General features: G+C 43.1%; 2 protein-coding genes across 11 annotated transcripts in view; both read left to right on the forward strand.

Annotated features, from left to right (window-relative positions):
• The window catches only part of apc (APC regulator of WNT signaling pathway), a 45,159-nt gene extending 30,556 nt beyond the window's left edge, over positions 1-14,603 (forward strand). For all 8 annotated transcript variants that reach the window (XM_071374257.1, XM_071373763.1, XM_071374343.1 and 5 more), the window contains 6 exons: positions 3,598-3,814; positions 4,151-4,246; positions 4,583-4,722; positions 5,047-5,241; positions 5,390-5,604; positions 6,552-14,603. In XM_071374257.1, the coding sequence (XP_071230358.1) occupies positions 3,598-3,814; positions 4,151-4,246; positions 4,583-4,722; positions 5,047-5,241; positions 5,390-5,604; positions 6,552-12,972 (7,284 nt within the window). In that variant the 3' untranslated portion in view covers positions 12,973-14,603. The remainder of the gene's footprint in view (positions 1-3,597; positions 3,815-4,150; positions 4,247-4,582; positions 4,723-5,046; positions 5,242-5,389; positions 5,605-6,551) is intronic.
• A 275-nt stretch (positions 14,604-14,878) lies between these two features.
• LOC139537671 (signal recognition particle 19 kDa protein-like) lies at positions 14,879-22,042 on the forward strand. 3 transcript variants are annotated; one of them, XM_071339258.1, is made up of 5 exons: positions 14,879-15,464; positions 17,602-17,695; positions 18,788-18,863; positions 19,079-19,151; positions 21,717-22,042. In XM_071339258.1, exons 1-5 carry the CDS (start codon positions 15,428-15,430, stop codon positions 21,944-21,946), a joined length of 510 nt encoding a protein of 169 aa, XP_071195359.1. In that variant the 5' UTR covers positions 14,879-15,427; the 3' UTR covers positions 21,947-22,042. The 3 variants fall into 3 exon arrangements, 2 of the variants coding, with proteins under 2 accessions (XP_071195359.1, XP_071195368.1); XM_071339267.1 differs by lacking the exon at positions 21,717-22,042 and adding an exon at positions 19,533-19,695 and having other exon boundaries at positions 14,903-15,464; XR_011667584.1 differs by lacking the exons at positions 17,602-17,695; positions 21,717-22,042 and having other exon boundaries at positions 14,890-15,464; positions 19,079-19,133.
• The last annotated feature ends 473 nt before the right edge of the window (positions 22,043-22,515 follow it).

Here is a 22,515-nt window from a genome sequence, read left to right on the forward strand (position 1 = left end):
TTACGTCAATATTACTTGCCAACATGCAATCATTGGACAATAAATTTGGCGAGGTACGATCACGAATATCCTACCAATGGGACATCAGAAAGTGTAACAGCTTATGTTTCACGGAATCGTGGCTGAATGATGACATGGTTATTTAGCTAGCGAGATATACGCTGCACCGGCAAGATAGAACAGCACACTCCTCGATAAGACGAGGGGGTCTGTGCATATTTGTAAACAACAGCTTGTGCACGAAATATAAGGAAGTGTCTAGATTTTGCTTGTCTGAAGTAGAGTTTTTGCCAAGAGTTTTCATCCATACTTTTCATGGCTGTTTAGTTACCACCACAGACAGATGCTGGCACTAAGACTGCACCCAGTCAGCTGTATTAGGAAATAAGCAAACAGGAAATTGCTCACCCAGAGGCAGCGCTCCTAGTGGCCGGGGATTTTAATGCAAGGAAACTTAAATCAGTTTTACCTAATTTCTATCAACATGTTAAATGTGCAACCAGAGGGGAAAAAATTATAGATCACCTGTACTCCACACACAGAGACGCATACAAAGCTCGCCCTCCATTTGGTAAATCTGACCACAATTCTATCCTCCTGATTCCTGCTTACAAGCAAAAATTAAAGCAGGAAGCAACAGTGACTCGGTCTCTAAAAAAGTGGTCAGAAGAAGCAGATGCTAAACTACAGGACTGTTTTGCTAGCACAGACTGGAACATGTTCCTGGGATCCTTCCAATGGCATGGAGGAGTACACCACATCAGTCACTGGATATATATCAATAAGTGCATCAAGGACGTCGTCCCCACAGTGACTGTACGTACATACTAGAGGTCGACCGATTATGATTTTTCAACGCCGATACCGATTATTGGAGGACCAAAAAAGCCGATACCGATCAATCGGCCCTTTTTAATTTTTTTTAAATATTTATATTAAAAAAAAAATAAATAATGACAATTACAACAATACTGAATGGACAATGAACACTTTTTATTTTAAATTAATACATAAATAAAATCTAGTCTCAAATAAATAATGAAACATGCTCAATTTGGTTTAAATAATGCATGTAAAAAAGCTAACGTTTAAGTTCCTTGCTCAGAACATAAGAACATATGAAAGCTGGTGGTTCAATATTCCCAGTTAAGAAGTTTTAGGTTGTAGTTATTATAGAAATTGACGCGTCGACTATTTATCTCTATACCATTTATATTTCATATACCTTTGACTATTGGATGTTCTAATAGGCACTTTAGTATTGCCAGCCTAATCTCAGGAGTTGATAGGCTTGAAGTCATAAACAGCGCTGTGAAGCAAGCATTGCTAAGAGCTGCTGGCAAATGCAGTAAAGTTTGAATGAATGCTTACGAGCCTGCTGCCGCCTACCACCACACAGTCAGACTGTTCTATCAAATCATAGACTTAATTATAATAACCACAGAAATACGAGCCGTTGGTCATTAATATAGTCAAATCCCGGAAACTATAATTTCGAAAACGAAACGTTTACTCTTTCAGTGAAATACGGAACCGTTCCATATTTTATCGAACAGGCGGCAACCCTAAGTCTAAATTTTACGTTTACATTGCACAACCTTCAATGTTATGTTCTAATTATGTAAAATTCTGGCGAGTTAGTTCAACTAGCCAGGCGGCCCAAACTGTTGCATATACCCTGACTCTGTGTGCAATGAACGCAAGAGAAGTGACACAATTTCCCTAGTTAATATTGCCTGCTAACATGAATTTCTTTTAACTAAATATGCAGGTAAAAAAAAAAAAAAAAACTTTGTTGTATTGATCTTAAAGGCATTGATGTTTATGGTTAGGTACAACGATTGTGTTTTTTTCAGGAATGCGCTTTTGTTAAATCATCCCACATTTGGCGAAGTAGGCTGTGATTCGATGATAAATTAACTTGTTTGGGATAGGGGGCAGCATGTTCACGTTTGGATGAAAAGCGGGCCCAGAGTAAACTGCCTGCTACTCAGTCCTAGTTGCTAATATATGCATATTAGTAGATTTGGATAGAAAACACTCTAAAGTTTCTAAAACTGTTTGAATGATGTCTGTGAGTATAACAGAACTCATATGGCAGGCGAAAACCTGAGAAAAATCCAACCCGGAAGTGGGAAATCTGAGGTTTGTAGTTTTTCAACTCTTGGCCTATCGAATACACAGTGTCTATGGGGTCATATTGCACTTCCTAAGGCTTCCACTAGATGTCAACAGTCGGTAGAACCTTGTTTGATGCTTCTACTGTGAAATGGGGGCGAATGAGAGGGGATTGAGTAAGGTCTCTCCCAGATTGCCACAAGCTGACCATGCACGTTCATGTGAGAGTTAGCTTGAGTTCCATTGCATTTCTGAAGAGAAAGGAATTCTCCGGTTGGAACATTATTGAAGATTTATGTTAAAAACATCCTAAAGATTGTTTCTATACTTCGTTTGACATGTTTCTACGGACTGTAACGGAACTTTTTGACTTTTCGTCTGCTCCTAGTGATCGTGTGTCATGAATGTGGAATACTGGGCTGAAAGCGCTAACAAAAAGGTGTTTGGACATAAATGATGAACTTTATCGAACAAATCAAACATTTATTGTGGAACTGGGATTCCTGGGAGTGCATTCTGATGAAGATCATCAAAAGTAAGTGAATATTTATAATTAAAATGCTTTTCTGACTTCTGTTGACTCCAAAACATGGCGGATATCTTTATGGCTTATTTGGGCTCTGAGCGCCGTACTCAGATTATAGCATGGTGTGCTTTTTCCGTAAAGTTTTTTTGAAATCTGACACAGCGGTTGCATTAAGGAGAAGTATATCTTTAATTCTGTGAATAACACTTGTATCTTTTATCAATGTTTATTATGAGTATTTCTGTAAATTGATGTGGCTCTGTGCAAATTCACGGGATGTTTTGGAGGCAAAGCCAAATGTAAACTGAGGTTTTTGGATATAAATATGAACTTGATCGAACAGAACATACATGTATTGTGTAACATGTTGTCCTGGGAGTGTCATCTGATGAAGAATATCAAAGGTTAGTGATTCATTTTATCTCTTTCTGCTTTTTGTGACTCCTCTCTTTGGTTGGAAAATCGCTGTATGCTTTCTGTGACTAGTTGCTGACCTAACATAATGATATGTTCTGCTTTCGCCGAGAAGCCTTTTTGAAATCGGACACTGTGGTTGGATTAACGAGAATTTTCTCTTTAAAATGGTGTCTAATACTTGTATGTTTAAGAAATTTGTATTATGAGATTTCTGTTGATTGAATTTGGTGCCCTGCAATTTCATTGGCTGTTTTTTATTTCTTATTTATTGTTCACCTAATACCTTTTTTATTTTTTTTACTTAATCGTACTGTTGGTTAGGGCCTGTGAGTAAGCATTTCACTGTAAGGTCTACACTTGTTCTATTCGGCGCACGTGACAAACTTTGATTTGATCATTAGGCTAGGTGTTATTTATTCCGTCGAGGACCACTTTGGAAAGGAGTGTTTTTATGACTACTTTCAAGTGATAAACTGATTTTATATTTATATTTTTTATATATTTTTTTTATTTTATAAAATTCTATTCAATTCAAGGACTCAGTGCTGCTGGGGAACTCCCGAGGCAGCAAGGAGGCCCGGGCGAGAGCCAGCGCTGCCCTCCATAACATTATCCACTCCCAGCCTGACGATAAGAGAGGGCGCAGAGAGATCAGAGTGCTGCACCTCCTGGAGCAGATCAGGGTTTACTGCGAGACTTGCTGGGAGTGGCAGGAGAACCATGAGAGGGGAGTGGACCAGGATAAAAACCCCAGTAAGGCCTGCTCAGATGTATTGTATGCTTTGTTTAGGGTATGGTTATTTGGATGAGTAATGTAGGACAAAAACCCAGTAAGGACTAAAGCGACGGTTGTAATGAATTGTTGGTTTTGTTTTTCATTGTGTATTTGGAGGGGTAAACCCCCAGTACCTCCTGCTCAGATCACTTGTACTTGATTTGTTTAATGTATTAAATTGATAATTGGATGGGTAATGCAGGACAACTTGAGTAAGGCCTACTTATTTCAGATGGATGAACTGTGTTTTAGTTAGGGTATGGATATTTGGAGGGGGAATCTGTTTTTATTAGAATGGATTGTGTTCGCCCCAGTGCCCTCTCCCGTGGAGCATCAGATCTGCCCAGCGGTGTGTGTTCTAATGAAGCTGTCCTTTGATGAAGAGCACAGGCACGCTATGAATGAGCTCGGTAAGCATTCACTCCAAAACTGTTGTTCTGACCAAATGCAATTTTTTATTTAGGTTATTTAACCAGGATAGTCCACTTGGCAACACTTGCCACTGCTTTCCAGGCAGTTATCTTAAAAGAGAAATGATGAAACAAAATCTTTATTTGATCGGTTTAATGTTTCATTACCCAAGAAACCAAAACAGAAAAGAGCTAGGTTAATGCATGTATTCATCCCTGTAAAGATGTAGGCTCTTATGCAATGTCTTGCATAGGACATCATATAGTAGAACATTCATGGGGCAGACTCATTCAATGATTGATTGACATTTCTCCTGCTGTGCTGTGTGTTCCCAGGGGGGCTGCAGGCTATAGGGGAGCTCCTCCAAGTGGACTGTGAAATATACGGCCTCACCAGCGACCACTACAGCGTCACTCTGAGGAGATACGCTGGCATGGCCCTTACCAACCTCACCTTCGGGGACGTGGCCAATAAGGTTAGCTTCTGGTTCTGGACGATTTAACCTTAGATGTAGTTGATGTGCGTGGAATTCTGACCTAATATTTTGCAAATGTTCTGCCTTAGGGTTGGTTTCCCAGACCCAAATTAAGCCTATTCCTGTATTTAAAAGCTCTTTCAATCTCAATTAAGCACGCTTTGTAGTCCAGGAGTAGGCTGGATCTGGGAAACCGGCCAATATGTGTAAACACACTTGAAAGTAAAGGCAATAGTGTCTTCGAGGATAAGCAATCTCTTTGCTTGTTCATAAAGTATGGCTTCAAATGAATAGTAAGCATCTTTCTGTATCTTCCATCCTCAGGCCACTCTATGTTCCATGAAGGGATGCATGAGGGCCATGGTGGCTCAGCTGAAGTCTGAGAGTGAGGATCTACAGCAGGTGATTGCCAGTGTGTTGAGGAACCTGTCCTGGCGTGCAGATGTGAACAGTAAGAAGACCCTCCGTGAGGTGGGCAGTGTCAGGGCTCTGATGGAGTGTGCCTTGGAGGTACAGAAGGTGAGACATCACCACTCACTTTGATACAAATACATAAGGAGCACATCATGTATAAATATGTGAATGAAATGTACAATAGGAATTCGATAAAGATTTGCCTAAATATGTATTCACTGGCTGATAAATATGTCCTCTTCTCCCTTCACAGGAGTCTACTCTGAAGAGTGTCCTCAGTGCCCTGTGGAACCTGTCAGCTCACTGCACTGAAAACAAAGCTGATATCTGTGCTGTAGAGGGTGCTTTGGCCTTCCTGGTTAGCACTTTGATGTACCGAAGCCAAACCAACACCCTCGCCATCATTGAAAGTGGAGGAGGCATCTTGCGCAATGTGTCTAGTCTCATCGCTACAAATGAAGATCACAGGTATGTCTATTCGATTTTTTAAAAATCATTCATTATTAGGGATGCACGATATATCGGTGAATATATCGGAATCGGACGATGTTTGATAAAAATGCCAACAGCTGTATCGGCCCGATGTCTAGTTTAACGCCAATGTTAAAAACCGATGTCAAAGCTGCTGTGCATACCTATACAATGTAGGTACAGGATGTAATGACGCCACGTAAAATGTTGCGCTACACGTGCAACACACCTGACCAAGCCCACAATGTCTGCTGTGTGGATCGAGCAGTCAACAAGTCGAGCAGGCATTTGAAAGAGTAAGAAAATTTCAGCGAGACAACTCAAAGGCGAAATCCATTAAAGCCAAGATAATGGAATTCATGGAATTCTTACCATAGTAATCCTGGTTGAGAATGAAACAAATGAACAGCACGTTAGTCAAAGAAATAGGTTTTGATTGTTTTACTGGTAATGGGGACATACGTAAATGCCAACAAAATAACTTTTTTTGTCTGTGTGTCTGACCTTTATTTAACTAGGCAAGTCAGTTAAGAACAAATTCTAATTTAAAATGACGGCCCGGATGCCGCTGGGCTAATTGTGCGCCGCCCTATGGGACTCCCAATCACGGCCGGATGTGATACAGCCTGGATTCGAACCAGGGACTGTAGTGACGCCTCTTGCACTGAGATGCAGTGCCTTAGACCGCTATGTCCATGTGTGTGTTAACTATTTAACTGTACTAGAATGCTTAAAAGGCCTCAAATTAAGTATCGCTATCCGTATCGTTTTTTTGGGGGCAAGGAAATTATCGGCCAAAAATGGCATCGGTGCATCGCTATTCATTATAGTGTTGTGCTGTTAAATATTTGATGTTATTATACTGACTCCTCTGTAATAATGTTTAATGTTCTTACACTTGAAAGCTTATAAGACCGTGTGTTGCTTTTTTTTTCTCTCTGTAGACAAATCCTGAGAGAGAACAGCTGTCTTCAGACACTCCTGCAGCACCTGAAGTCTCACAGCCTTACTATCGTGAGCAACGCGTGTGGCACGCTGTGGAACCTCTCGGCCCGCAATGCAAAGGACCAGGAGGCCTTGTGGGAAATGGGTGCTGTGAGCATGCTGAAGAACCTCATCCACTCCAAGCACAAGATGATCGCTATGGGCAGTGCCGCAGCACTGAGGAACCTCATGGCCAACAGGCCCGCCAAATACAAGGATGCCAACATCATGTCTCCTGGATCTAGCCTGCCCTCTCTTCACGTCAGGAAACAGAAAGCCCTGATCGAGGAACTGGACTCTCAGCACCTCTCGGAGACGTTCGACAATATTGACAATTTAAGCCCCAAGGCGTCCCACAGGGGTAAACAAAGCAGGCACAAGCAGAATGTCTACAGTGATTACGATGGTGTCTCTAGATCAGACGGGTTTAGCCCCAACAGTGTGCCTGTGCGCTCCCCTTACGTGAACACACCAGTTCTGTCGAGCCCGTCACCCAGAGACAACCCAAGGGGGAACATAGACAGTGTTAGGGCCGAGAGGGATCGGGGCCAGGACAGAGACAGACAGAGGGGTGCACCCAGTGGTTTCCACCCAGATCATGACTCTAAGAGAATGCAAATGCCCGCCACAACAGCTGCTCAGATTGCCATGGTGATGGAGGAAGTGAACAGCATTCACTTACTGACTGGCCTGGATGACCGGTCCCCGGAGACCCCAAATCAAGACCCTCACTGTACAACTGCAGCACATGGTCATTCAAATGTATATCCCTATAATAAACCCGATCATTCGGGCAGACCATGTCCAATGCCCAAGTTGGAATACAAGGCATCCAACGACAGTCTCAACAGCGTTAACAGCACTGACGGCTATGGCAAAAGAGGACAGATGAAGCCATCTGTGGACTCATACTCTGAGGATGATGAGGGGAAGTGTTGTGTCTATAGAAAATATCCTGCAGACCTCGCTCATAAGATCCACAATGCCAACCACATGGAAGATGATGACGGAGAAGTTGACACACCTATCAACTACAGCCTAAAGTATTCTGACGAGCAGCTGAACTCTGGTCGGCAAAGTCCAAGCCAAAATGAGAGATGGGCGAGGCCTAAGCACATGGAGGAGATGAAACAAACAGATCAGAGGTCTGTGCGATCTCAAAGCCCAGGCTACCCCATGTACACGGAGGGCAACAGTGAGGGGGAGGAGAAATTGAAGTACAAGCCCAGGTTTGTACAAACAGAAATGCAACAAGGATTCAGATCAAGGAACACCAACCAACACCAACAAGATCAAAGTAATGCTGGTCCCACTCAAGGAATGAACAAAAAGATGAACAACCAGACTATGTGCCAGTCTGTGGATGATTACGGTGATGACAAACCAACCAATTACAGTGAGCGATACTCAGAGGAAGAGCAACAGGATGACCAGCCGACCAATTACAGTATGAAATACAACAAGGGGCCTCATACGGAACAACCAATTGATTACAGTCTGAAGTACTCCGACACCTCCTCCCAAAAATCCATGTTTAGTCATTCAAAGTCATCCTCCACTCAGAGCTCAGTGAAAGACCATCTAAGCCAAGATGGTTCAACATCATCCGTGACATCCAAAAAGAATGCAGGGAGACAAATGCAGCTACATCCATCCTCGGCTCAAACGAGGTCAGGGCCAACTCGACCAGGCCAGAAGAACACAACATGCAAACCTCCTACCGTCAATCAAGAGACCCTACAGACGTACTGCGTTGAGGACACACCCATCTGTTTCTCAAGGGGTAGCTCTCTGTCATCCTTGTCCTCAGATGAGGACGAAATGGAAGGCTGCAAGAGGAATGTGAATGCTGCTAGCAACTACCCAACTCTTCCCATCTCTGAGAAAGAGTCCACTGGCAGTCACGCCCAAGAACAAGGCACAACCGAGGACCAGTCGTCTGTGCAGTATGTCCGAATAAAGCCTCCAAGGACTAGTCAAGTTCATGGAGACGGATCCAGACATCACAAAGCCGTTGAGTTTTCATCAGGAGCCAAATCACCATCCAAAAGTGGTGCCCAGACTCCCAAAAGCCCCCCAGAACACTATGTGCAGGAGACGCCCCTCATGTTCAGCAGATGCACATCTGTAAGCTCCCTGGACAGCTTTGAGAGCAACTCCATCGCTAGCTCTATACAGAGTGAATTGTGCAGCGGGATGCCCAGTGGAATCATCAGCCCAAGTGATCTGCCCGACAGCCCTGGTCAGACCATGCCTCCGAGCCGAAGCAAAACGCCACCACCACCAATGAAACACAAAAAGGTGCCTCCGCCGCCGCCGCCGAGGGCGGATTTGGCTCCAAGGCATGCTGCTGTACACGCTGCTGTCCAGAGAGTCCAGGTCCTTCCGGATAACGACACCCTCCTACACTTTGCGACAGAGAGTACCCCAGATGGATTCTCTTGTGCATCCAGCCTCAGTGCTTTAAGCTTAGATGAACCTTACATTCAGAAAGATAATGAGCTCAAGATCATGTCTCCTGTTCACGAAGATGACCAGGGAAATGAGGCTGAGCATGAGCATGATGACACTACAGAATCCCCAAGCCAAGAGAAGCATTCACCTGGTGAGGTGGAAAAAGACATTTTGGATGATTCAGATGATGACGATATAGAAATACTGGAGGCTTGCATAAACTCAGCCATGCCAACAAAGTCATCGAGAAAACCCAAAAAGCAATCGCCTTCCAACACTACTTCTAGAATACCACCACCTACTGCCCATAAACCAAGCCAACTTCCTGTGTACAAGTTACTCCCTTCACAAACCCGAGGACAACAGAAGACTGTTGGCTTCACCCATGGAGAGGACATGCCTAGGATTTACTGCATAGAGGGAACCCCTATAAATTTCTCAACAGCTACATCTCTCAGCGACCTCACCATTGATTCACCCCCAAATGAGCTGGCCAATGCTGAAAGCTGTGCTCCTCCTTGTGCAGAAGTATCCTCCAGTCAAATAAGGGATACTATTCCAGAAGGGGAAAGTACAGATGAAAAAGATGGAGGTGTTACTTCCTCCTTCACACAAGCTGCTGCTGTAGAAAATGAAGGGGATGACATCTTAGCAGAGTGTATCAGTTCAGCCATGCCAAAAGGTAAAATCCACAAGCCCTTTAGAGTACAGAAAATGAATGATCAACCACAGCACCCTTCATCAGCTTTTCCTGTTAGTCTAGTCAAACAGGAGGTTGAAAAGAAGAAGCCCACATCCCCTGTTAAACCAATGCCACAGAGTAGTGAGTACAGAGCTAGGATGATTAAAAAGCCCCAGCCCCCTTTCAACTTTGCTTCATACCCTGATAAAAACAAAGAAACCCAAATGCTTGAGCCAAAAATGGCCTCCAGAAATTTCCCAGATAAGCCACCAAATGCAGATGAGAGGCCACGGCCAGGGTTTGCTTTTGACTCGCCACAGAATTACACACCAATAGAGGGTACACCCTATTGCTTTTCACGCAATGACTCCCTGAGTTCCTTGGATTTTGAGGATGATGAACCTGATCTCTCAAAGGAAAAGGCACAACTTAGAAAAGACAAAGACCAGAGAAAAGTGTCAACGAAAAACCGTGGAGAGCCATCCGCAAGAACAAACAGGACAAATGTACCACTGACTGCTCCAACAAAACCTCTGCAGCAGAAGCAGGCAGTCTTTCCACAACCATCCAAAGAAAATGCGGGGCCAGTGCCAGATGAGAAGCAGAAGTTTTCCATTGAGGACACACCAATGTGTTTCTCTAGAAACTCATCTCTCAGCTCGTTAAGTGACATTGACCAAGAGAACAACAACAAAGACCTCCAGCCAAAAGAAGTGGAGGATGTAACTCAGGTAGAAGCTACTTCTAAACCCCAAGCCTCTGGTTACGCACCAAAAGCCTTTCATGTAGAAGACACCCCTGTGTGTTTCTCAAGAAACAGTTCACTCAGCTCACTAAGCATTGATTCAGAAGATGACCTTCTACAAGAGTGCATCAGTTCAGCCATGCCAAAAAAGAAGAAACAGACAGCCAGAAATAAGGGGGGAAATGACCAAGGAGATGCCACTGAGGAGAAAAGTATGGAGGAGCCTGATCTCACATTGGATCTCACTGATACACATAGTCCAGTTTCTGAACAAGCCTTATCTCCAGACTCTGAATCTTTTGATTGGAAGGCCATCCAAGAGGGTGCCAATTCCATCGTCAGCAGTTTGCACCAGGCAGCTGCTAGCCTCTCTAGACAAGGCTCATCTGACTCTGACTCAATCCTCTCCCTCAAATCTGGAATATCCCTTGGCTCCCCTTTTCACCTGCCCGTAAATTCAGAGGATAATAAATCTGCATCCGACAAAGGACGCCCACGGATATTAAAGCCTGGTGAAAAGAGCACTTTAGAAGCCCAAAAAAAAGAAAAGGAAGAGGAGGCAGCAAAAGCTCTTAAAGGGGGCAAGAAAGTCTACAAAAGTCTCATAACAGGAAAACCACGTGCCAGCACTGAGACCCCAGCTTCATTACAGCAGAGGCCGACTGCCCCTAGTGTTCCCATGATTTCTCGTGGGAGGACAATGATCCAGGTCCCTGGCGTTAGAAGCAGTTCTCCAAGCACTAGCCCAGTCCAAAAGAAGCCTCCACCACGTGGTCCCGCTTCTGTCTCAAAAACTCCCCCCACTCAGGGGCAGAATTCCAGTAACTCACCCAGAAGCATCAAACCACCTGCTAAATCTGATCCTAGTCCAGCCAGGGATCAGCCTGGATCTCAATCGGGATCAAGTAAAGCTTCATCACGATCTGGATCCAGAGACTCCACACCATCCAGACCAGCTCAGCAGTCCTTGACCACCAGACCCATGCAGTCACCTGGTCGCACCTCTGTGTCACCTGGAAGAAATGGTCTCGGCCCTTCAAACAAATTATCCCAAGTGCCTCGCACTGCTTCTCCAAGCACATTGTCAACTAAGTCTTCTGGTTCTGGCAGGATGGCCTACACCTCCCCTGGGAGACCGGTGGGTCAGCAAACGCCACCCAAGCAGACTGGCTTGACGAGAAGCACTAGCGGAATCCCTAGGAGTGAATCTGCCTCAAAGAGTCTGAACCAGTGTGGAGTTGCTGGCCCTTCTAAGAAGCAAGATTTGTCCAGGATGTCGTCCACAAAGTCTAGTGGAAGTGAGTCAGACCGGTCGGAGAAACCTGCCCTAGTTCGCCAGTCAACGTTCATCAAAGAGGCCCCTAGTCCAACACTGAAGAGGAAATTGGAAGAGTCTGCTTCGTTCGAGTCTCTGTCCCCCTCCTCTACCAGCCAGTCTCAAACGCCTGTGTCGAGTCCGTCTTTGCCAGATATGACGTTAACTTTGCCCTGTCAAGGAAGCAACTGGAAAAAGTCCCCTCAAAATCCAAATTTTTCCGAAAATGTGGATGAGAAGCCTCAAAGAGGAGGGAAGCATGACATCTCCAGGTCCCATTCAGAAAGCCCCTCTAGGCTCCCTAATCTTAACAGGAAAGGGACATGGAAGAGGGAGAACAGCAAACACTCCTCCTCTCTCCCAAGGGTTGGAACCTGGAAGAGAACCGGCAGCTCCTCTTCCATCCTCTCTGCCTCCTCTGAGTCAAGTGAAAAGGGCAAAAGTGAGGATGAACGACAACCACTGAGTCCAGCCCAAAGGTCCCCACACGGCAAAGATGGAAACCCTTTAAAAGGAACATGGAGGAAGATAAAGGATAGTGAAATGTCTCAGTCAGAAGGCCGTGATTCTTCCTCCATAGAGTCCATGGATACCATGGCCATGGGGTACCACATGAGCCCTGCAGTGTCCAAGACTGAGGATGTGTGGGTGAGGATTGAGGACTGTCCCATTAACAACCCAAGGTCTGGAAAATCCCCAACAGCAAACACCCCTCCGGTAATTGACAGTGTTATAGTCAAAATGCCCTCTGTTGATCTCTTGACAAGTGAAACCCATCCCAAACAGTCCACAAATGAAAGTGTAAATGCTCTTAGGCTAGGTTCAGAGACTAATTTAAACTTGTTTAGGAGCAGTGAGAGTATTGATAAGAAAGTGCCAGACCTCAAGCCTGCTCAGAGTAACCCAAGCATCATCCCAGAGGCCCATGAACTGTCTCTTGCTGAACGCACCCCTTTTAGCTCCTCCACCTCTAGCAAACACAGCTCACCGAGTGGGGCTGTGGCTGCCAGGGTCAGCCCTTTCAACTACACCCCTAGTTCCAGGAAGAGCAGTGCTGACAGTGCCACACCACCACGACCCTCACAGATACCCACGCCTGTCAGTGTAACCAACAGTGCAAAAAAGAGAGACTCTAAAGGAGAAAGTGCTGGTGAAAGTGGGTCCTACATTGTAACCTCAGTTTAAGTCACTTGAGGCTAGACTACACACACAGATGATCTAGGGGAAATGTCTTGAACATACCTAGTGATCTCTGTTGTAAATAATTATTTACCACAATCACAAACACAATCAAAGCAAAGAACAGATTCATCACAATTTTTGGTGTAAAAAATAAACATGTAAATAGTGAGTCACTAGACTGTTATTGTAGTTAATGCCTAATTGATGGACCCTGTTTTTTTGCTGGTAGGAATGTGGCTGGGACACTGGTTATCAGAGGGAGAGAGGGAGACCTCTGAAGGATAATGTATGTGAATTTGTACTGTACAGATTTTAATTATGTATTTAATTTAAACCCCTGTCAAGATCCTGAATCTTGTCCGACTTGACAAAGATAATCACTTAAAGTTGCATATTTGGGATGTTAAAACACTTGAAGATCGACTTTAATACTACTCCATTCGATAAAGAAAATACAATTATATGCCTCTATTTAGGTCAGAAATAAAAGTAATTCTAATTTTTACTAATGCAAATGTATTATAAGCTTCCCATCCTTGCATGTAAACTGCCCAGATGGTAAAGATTAACATTTATGTGGTCACATGACATGTTGGTAGCTGTAGTGTAAAATTTTACACTATTTCATGTGTGCTCTGAAAGTAAAGGAATTAACCGCAAGTTAACCTTGACAACTTTTTCGAATGAGAAATATTTTCATTGGAAAATAGATTATATGAGAGTAGACCGATACATGGCTCTGCTGTTTGTTGTTTAATTGTTATCAGGTGAGTTAGTTGCTTTTTAACTAAGACTCTGAAGGACTGTATGAACACAAATATTACTAGGGTTTTGGTGTTGGTTTATCTTTTTTTTTTTAAGGTAGTTTTAGTTTCCCCTGTAATCACTGTAATGCTAAAGCACATAATCAGAGGAGATTATGTACTATTTTGTTCTACCCAAAAATTACACTGTCTGAAATACTTTTTTTTTCTCCCCCATGCAATACATTTGTGGTCGGATATTCAAAGGAAAAAAGTCACATTCCAAATTGTAAATCAACATAATAAATTATGTTAAAATGGGGTGAAAAACTGGTGTCCAGTGTTACTGAACAGTGCAAGTGTTTAATTATCATCTGTCTTGAAGATATTTTGGTAGTGAATGGAACTTAAGGTCTGCTTACAGTGAATGATGAACTCGTGTGCTTAGTGCAGCTATGTTTTGATATACAAGCCAAGGGGATATAGCTATAGGCATGAATTCATTACACAACTACATACACATTTATTGTGTTGTACGAGTGCAGTAACATGAAAGGGCAATCTGCATTTGAAATGATGAAGTGGTCTCCTCACCACTGTTTTGGTAAAAAGCTGTGGAATGGGGCTGGAGAAATGTAACCGCTTAAATTAGAACTATGTATGCAAGGTCTGTGACCATACAATATATCAAAATTATAGTTTTGACCATGTTTTGAGGCTATACAGTTTATTTACATGTATGTTTACAAAAATTGAAGATAAAGCTTGTTTTGGGTTCTGATGGTTTGACAGTTGTACTAAGCTGGTGAGGCATTTATAAGTTATATTCATCAATAATCAATGGGATATCATGAATAAAATGTAGAAACTGGTGAATCCCCAGTAAATCAGCTCAATCAGATCACATCCATCATAGCACTTTCCATCAGTGTTAATTATTTTTACATATTCTCCAGGCATTACATATTACATTTTAGGTAGCTAGGTGGGACAACTACATATCTCAGTCATAAGTAGCAGTTTACTAAAAGTAGCTATCAGCAAAGTCTGAGCTAGTAAGGAGGAAAAGTAAAGTGCGAGTGTTTGTTGACAAATTACATTTGAGGGGAGCTTTGACTGGGCTGAGGGTGGTGGATGGGCCCCAGAGACCAGAGGTGGCTGAACGGAAGGCTCATTTTAGGGTGTAGGGTTTGCACATAGCCGGAAGGTAGGGAGGGGCAGTTCCCCTTACTGCCCTGTAGGCTACCATGCTCTTGTAGTAGATCTGATCTTCGACTGAAAGCCAGTAGAGCGTACGGAGGAGCAGGGTGACATGGGAGAACTTGGGAAGGTTCTCCCTGCATAAATTACAGAAATTATGAATTGATGTGTAGTTTGTGATGAAGGATACTGCATCACCCACAAAAGGTGTCACGTAGGAGGAAGCACTTTTTTGAGACCTCAGTTATGTTTAGCAGGATTATCATCACTAGCAGGCATTACTAGTTTGATCATTTTTGTACATTGCAATCTTTGGCCACTACCAGATCTGAAATGCATCATTATTGTCTCTTTAAACGGAATTGTCCAATTACAGCAAGAATAAACTAACTTCCGGTGGGCTGACCAATCACAGAACTACGGATCAGCTAATTAAATCGCATTGTAAACAGGTAGTTGCTCCAGCTAGCTGACGAGGAAGCCAATGCGAAGTGAGCCTGGTACCTTTTGAGAAGATGACTCTGCTAAATGATAATCCATCTGAAAAGAAAGGTAGGTAATATAAGATGCATGTTTCTTCTTGTCCCATGAAATGTTTGTGAGTATAAGTGACAAGAAAACAAGCTTAGAGAAGACAGTCATATATCTGTAAACTAGCTTGCTAACTTGGCCTGCAAGTGAAAATGGCTAGGCAATATGGAAGTCAGTTGGCTACCAATGCTTATTTCATTGTTGCATATAAAACAATATACATTTTAAGTTGAAATGGTAGTCAGTTTGCTAGCAAGATGTATTCGATGTGCAACGCTGTGTCAGTGCACTGAATCTAAGTTGAATGAGTTGGCTGAACACCTGGCCAGTTAGCTAGTCATCAAGCTAGCCAGGCAATGTTGACAATGAATAGCTAGCACAAAAGATGACACCACTTTCGTATGGTAATGTAGAAACCTTCAAAATAAACGCCCACATTTCAAAATATTGCAATGTGGATAACTCATTCAAGAGATATTGCATATTAATCAGTGGCCACTTCTATTGTGACACAAAGAAAATGTGACACAAAGAAAATGCAATGAATTATTAAAACAAATTATTGTTTTAACCTTTTTTTCATATAATAGTAATGAAATATACAGTTGAAGTCAGAAGTTTACATACACCTTAGCCAAATACATTTAAACTCAGTTTTTCTCAATTCCTGACATTCAATCCTAGTAAAAATTCCCTGTCTTAGGTCAGTTAGGATCACCACTTTATTTTAATTATGTGAAATGTCAGAATAACAGTAGAGTGATTTCAGCTTTTATTTCTTTCATCACATTCCCAGTTAATATTTGGTAGCATTGCCTTAAACAACTTAAACTTGGGTCAAACGTTTTGGGTAGCCTTCCACAAGCTTCCCACAATAAGATGGGTGAATTTTGGCCCATTCCTCCTGACAGAGCTGGTGTAACTGAGTCAGGTTTGTAGGCCTCCTTGTTCACACACACTTTTTCAGTTCTGCCCACACATTTTCTATAGGATTGAGGTCAGGGCTTTGTAATGGCCACTCCAATAGCTTGACTTTGTTGTCCTTAAGCCATTTTGCCACAACTTTGGAAGTATGCTTGGGGTCATTGTCCATTTGGAAGACCCATTTGCGACCAAGCTTTAACTTCCTGACTGATGTCTTCAGATGTTGCTTCAATATATCCACATAATTTTCCTTCTTCAGGATGCCATCTATTTTGTGAAGTGCACCAGTCCCTCCTGCAGCAAAGCACCCCGACAACATGATGCTGCCACCCCGTGCTTCATGGTTGGGATGGTGTTCTTTGGCTTGCAAGCCTCCCCCTTTTTCCTCCAAACGTGACGATGGTCAGTCATTATGGCCAAAAAGTTATATTTTTGTTTCATTAGACCAGAGGACATTTCTCCAAAAAGTACAATCTTTGTCCCCATGTGCAGTTGCAAACCGTAGTCTGGCTTTTTTAAATGGCGGTTTTGGAGCAGTGGCTTCTTCCTTGCTGAGCGGCCTTTCAGGTTATGTCGATATTGGACTCGTTTTACTGTGGATATAGATACTTTTGTACCCGTTTCCTCCAGCATCTTCACAGGGTCCTTTGCTGCTGTTCTGGGATTGATTTGCACTTTTCGCACCAAAGTATGTTCATGTCTAGGAGACAGAACGAGTCTCATTCCAGAGCGGTATAACGGCTGCGTGGTCCCATGGTGTTTATACTTGCATACTATTGTTTGTACAGATGAACGTGGTACCTTCAGGTGTTTGGGAATTGCTCCCAAGGATGAACCAAACTTGTGGAGGGCTAAAATTGTTTTTTCTGAGGTCTTGGCTGATTTTCTTTTGGATTGTCCCATTATGTCAAGTGAAGAGGCAGTGAGTTTGAAGGTAGGCCTTGAAATACATCCACAGTAGAGGTCGGCCGATTAATCGTAATGGCCGATTAATTAGGGCCGATTTCAAGTTTTCATAACAATTGGAAATTGGTATTTTTTGACGCCGATATTTTTTTAAAATATATATATATTTTTTTACACCTTTATTTAACTAGGCAAGTCAGTTAAGAACACATTGTTATTTTCAATGACGGCCTAGGAACGGTGGGTTAACTGCCTTGTTCAGGGGCAGAACGACAGATTTTTACCTTGTCAGCTCACGGATTTGTTTTTGCAACCTTCCGGTTACTAGTCCAACGCTCAAACCACCTGCCTTACATTGCACTCCACGAGGAGCCTGTGTGGCAGGCTGACTACCTGTTACGCGAGGGCAGCAAGAAGCCAAGGTAAGTTGCTAGCTAGCATTAAACTTATCTTAAAAACAATCAATCTTAACATAATCACTAGTTAACTACACATGGTTGATGATATTACTAGTTTATCTAGCGTGTCCTGTGTTGCATATAATGTTAATTTCTCATTGAATCACAGTCTACTTCGACAAACGGGTGATAATTCAACAAGCGCATTTGCGAAAAAAGCACCAATGTACCTACCATAAACATCAATGCCTTTCTTTAAGATCAATACACAAGTATGTATATATATATATATATATATATTTTTTTTTTAATTGTTGTTGAATTTTTTTACCCCCCTTTTTCTCCCCAATTTCGTGGTATCCAATTGTTAGTAGTTACTATCTTGTCTCATCGCTACAACTCCCATACAGGCTCGGGAGAGACGAAGGTTGAAAGCCATGCGTCCTCCGAAACACAACCCAACCAAGCCGCACTGCTTCTTAACACAGCGCGCATCCAACCCGGAAGCCAGCCACACCAATGTGTCGGAGGAAAGCCGTGCACCTGGCGACCTTGTTTAGCGTGCACTGCGCCCGGCCCGCCACAGGGGTCGCTGGTGCGCGATGAGACAAGGATATCACTACCGGCCAAACCCTCCCTAACCCGGGCGAAGCTAGGCCAATTGTGCGTCGCCCCACGGACCTCCCGGTCGCGGCCGGCTGCGACAGAGCCTGGGCGCGAACCCAGAGTCTCTGGTGGCACAGCTAACACTGCGATGCAGTGCCTTAGACCACTGCGCCACCCGGGAGGCCACATAGTTGTATTTTATTAAAATTATATTTCTTTAAATATAGCCTACACAATAGCTTTCAACATACCAGTATTTGTATAAACTTTCAAAATAATTGGTGGTTTAAAAAATAAAATGCGTACAACTATCTTTTTATTTATTTTTCCCCCCAGAGGTGGTTGCAATGCTGTGAAAGACCGTTGTACTGCACCAGAGTGCAAAAACAAAAAATGGATATTCCCAAAGTGAACATGTCTTTGCAGGAGGACTCTTATTTTGGAGGAAATAAATCTGTGATCATGCTGCCAGGTAAAAGGTAATCATTTTCTCTCATTTTTCTTTTGCAGGTTTATCTGCATATACCCTTCCTATGTAAACAGTAAGAAGACCCTTGCAGAGGGGAGACGGATACCCGCTGAAAAGGTAAACCAAACCTGCAGGATTATTTTTATTTGTTTGGTTCAATACATGGTCGACCACTTGCTTTTGCAGATCTATCCTGGTGAATGTGTTCACACACCCACCACTGGTCTACCACAAACTCCTTCTTAAACAGATTTTTTATTTTGTAGTTTGTCAACACGAGTGTTGAGGGACATGTCTGACATCTTGGTTTTCATCTCTGTCTCCCCAACCAGGCAGTGGAGAACCCTACTTGTGCTGAGATCCGTCATGTGTTGACATGGGGGGGGGGCAAATGTTCTTATGGAGGTAATGGCAGATCTTACATCCAATAATGAATTGCATACGTTTAAGTGCTTTTACATGCTTTAAATAAGAGGGTAACTCGCCTCATTCACTACCATTTGTGTAGCAGTAGCTCCCACCTAGGTGAATCCACAACAGCCATTTTCCATTGTCAAACATTTTTTACTTTTAGTTATTTAGCAGATGCTCTTATCCAGAGCGACTTACAGTAGTGAGTGCATATATTTTCGTACTGGTCCCCTGTGGGAATCAAACCCACAACCCTGGCATTGCAAGCGCCATGCTCTACCAACTGAACTACACAGGACCAAATGTAATCATAGTAGGTTAAGGTATGGCATTGCCCAATTTAAAAGTCTCTGTTATTTTACTTCTCTATCACAGAACGAGATGTACTCTAGAGAGTGGAACAGGGATGTGACGTTCAGAGGAAGAGTGTGTGTACAGCTGAAGCAGGAGGATGGAACTCTCTGCTCAGACAAGTTCGCGTCACATGAGTGCTTGTTTGTGAAGGGGAGAAGCAATGACCTATGACTGAAGTTAGAAAAACGGGAAGCAATGCAGTTAGTTTTTTACCATCAATCATTTACCATCATTGCCTGCATCCGTAATGGGTCAGCGGTCAAACGACCTCCACTCATCACTGTCAAACGCTCCCTGAAACACTTCAGCGAGCAGGCCTTTCTAATCGAACTGGCCCGGGTATCCTGGAAAGATATTGACCTCATCCCGTCAGTAGAGGATGCCTGGTTATTTTTTTTAAATGCCTTCCTCACCATCTTAAATAAGCATGCCCCATTCAAAAAGTTTAGAACCAGGAACAGATATATCCCTTGGTTCTCTCCAGACCTGACTGCCCTTAAACAACACAAAAACATCCTATGGCGTTCTGAATTAGCATCGAACAGCCCCCGGGCCAAGGCTTTCGACTCTGTCAATCACCACATCCTCATCGGCAGACTCGATAGCCTTGGTTTCTCAAATGATTGCCTCGCCTGGTTCACCAACTTCTTCTCTGATAGAGTTCAGTGTGTCAAATCGGAGGGCCTGTTGTCCGGGCCTCTGGCAGTCTCTATGGGGGTGCCACAGGGTTCAATTCTCGGGCCGACTCTCTTTTCTGTATACATCAATGATGTCGCTCTTGCTGCTGGTGAGTCTCTGATCCACCTCTACGCAGACGACACCATTCTGTATACTTCTGGCCCTTCTTTGGACACTGTGTTAACAACCCTCCAGACAAGCTTCAATGCCATACAACTCTCCTTCTGTGGCCTCCAACTGCTCTTAAATACAAGTAAAACTAAATGCATGCTATTCAACCGATCGCTGCCTGCACCTGCCTGCCGTCCAGCATCACTACTCTGGACGGTTCTGACTTAGAATATATGGACTACTACAAATACCTAGGTGTCTGGTTAGACTGTAAACTCTCCTTCCAGACTCACATCAAACATCTCCAATCTAAAGTTAAATCTAGAATTTGCTTCCTATTTCGCAACAAAGCATCCTTCACTCATGCTGCCAAACATACCCTCGTAAAACTGACCATCCTACCGATCCTCGACTTCGGCGATGTCATTTCCAAAATAGCCTCCAATACCCTACTCAATAAATTGGATGCAGTCTATCACAGTGCCATCCGTTTTGTCACCAAAGCCCCACATACTACCCACCACTGCGACCTGTACGCTCTCGTTGGCTGGCCCTCGCTTCATACTCGTCGCCAAACCCACTGGCTCCAGGTCATCTACAAGACCCTGCTATGTAAAGTCCCCTCTTATCTCAGCTCGCAGGTCACCATAGCAGCACCCACCTGTAGCACGCGCTCCAGCAGGTATATCTCTCTGGTCATCTCTGGCCGCCTCTCCTTCCAGTTCTCTGCTGCCAATGACTGGGGGGAAGAAAAAAAAACAATCTCTAAAACTGGAAACACTTATCTCCCTCACTAGTTTTAAGCACCACCTGTCAGAGCAGCTCACAGATTACTGCACCTGTACATAGCCCATCTATAATTTAGCCCAAACAACTCCCTCTTCCCCTACTGTATTTATTTATTTTGCTCATTTGCACCCCATTATTTCTATTTCTACTTTGCACATTCTTCCACTGCAAATCTACCATTCCAGTGTTTTACTTGCTATATTGTATTTACTTCGCCACCATGGCCTTTTTTTGTCTTTACCTCCCTTATCTCACCTCATTTGCTCACATTGTATATATACTTATTTTTCTACTGTATTATTGACTGTATGTTTGTTTTACTCCATGTGTAACTCTGTGTTGTATGTGTCGAACTGCTTTGCTTTATCTTGACCAGGTCGCAATTGTAAATGAGAACTTGTTCTCAACTTGCCTACCTGGTTAAATAAAGGTGAAATAAAAAATCAACTGCCTTGGGTTATTTAAAATGATTCTTCTTTCTGATCCATGTTTGAAAGTTCTGCACTATGGTCCTTCTCTAACAATGCCCTCCTTCATGTTACACATTCCAGTTTGTGGATGCAACACAGTTGTGTAAAACACACTTTAGTACTACAGCTTTATTATCCTGTCTGAATGTCCCCGAAGGTAAAGACGTGATGATCTACTGTGCTGAGATGATCCCCAAACTGAAGACCCGGACTGGTGCGGTGGCAGACTCTGGCTCCCAGCAAGGGGAGGGCAGCAGGAAAAGCAAGAAAGAGGAAGTAGCCACACAAAGTCCCCCATGTTGCTGTGTGAAACCAACAAAGAAAGGAAGTATTTCACAAGGAACTTGTACAGTGGCAGAAAGAATGAAAGAAGACTCATTTATATGATGTCATTATCTTGTATAGGCCTATATGTGATGTTTATGCCATCAGTCACATGTAATTGTAAAAATACATATTTTGGGGATACGTTGCATTCGGAAAGTATTCAGAACCCTTGACTTTAAATCTAATCAAATGTTATTTGTCACATACACATGGTTAGCAGATGTTAATGCGAGTGTAGCGAAATGCTTGTGCTTCTAGTTCTGACAATGCAGTAATAACCAACAAGTAATCTAACCTAACAATTCCACAACTACTACCTTATACACACAAGTGTAAAGGGATAAAGAATATGTACATAAAGATATATGAATGAGTGATGGTACAGAACGGCATAGGCAAGATGCATTAGATGGTATAGAGTACAGTATATTCATATGAGATGAGTAATGTAGGGTATGTAAACATTATATTAAGTGGCATTGTTTAAAGTGGCTAGTGGTACATTTTTACATAATTTCCATCAATTCCCATTATTAAAGTGGCTGGAGTGAGTCAGTATGTTGGCAGCGGCCGCTAAATGTTAGTGGTGGCTGTTTAACAGTCTGATGGCCTTGAGATAGAAGCTGTTT

Source organism: Salvelinus alpinus, chromosome 1 (genome assembly GCF_045679555.1).
Source record: "Salvelinus alpinus chromosome 1, SLU_Salpinus.1, whole genome shotgun sequence".
Taxonomy (NCBI): Eukaryota; Metazoa; Chordata; class Actinopteri; order Salmoniformes; family Salmonidae; genus Salvelinus; species Salvelinus alpinus.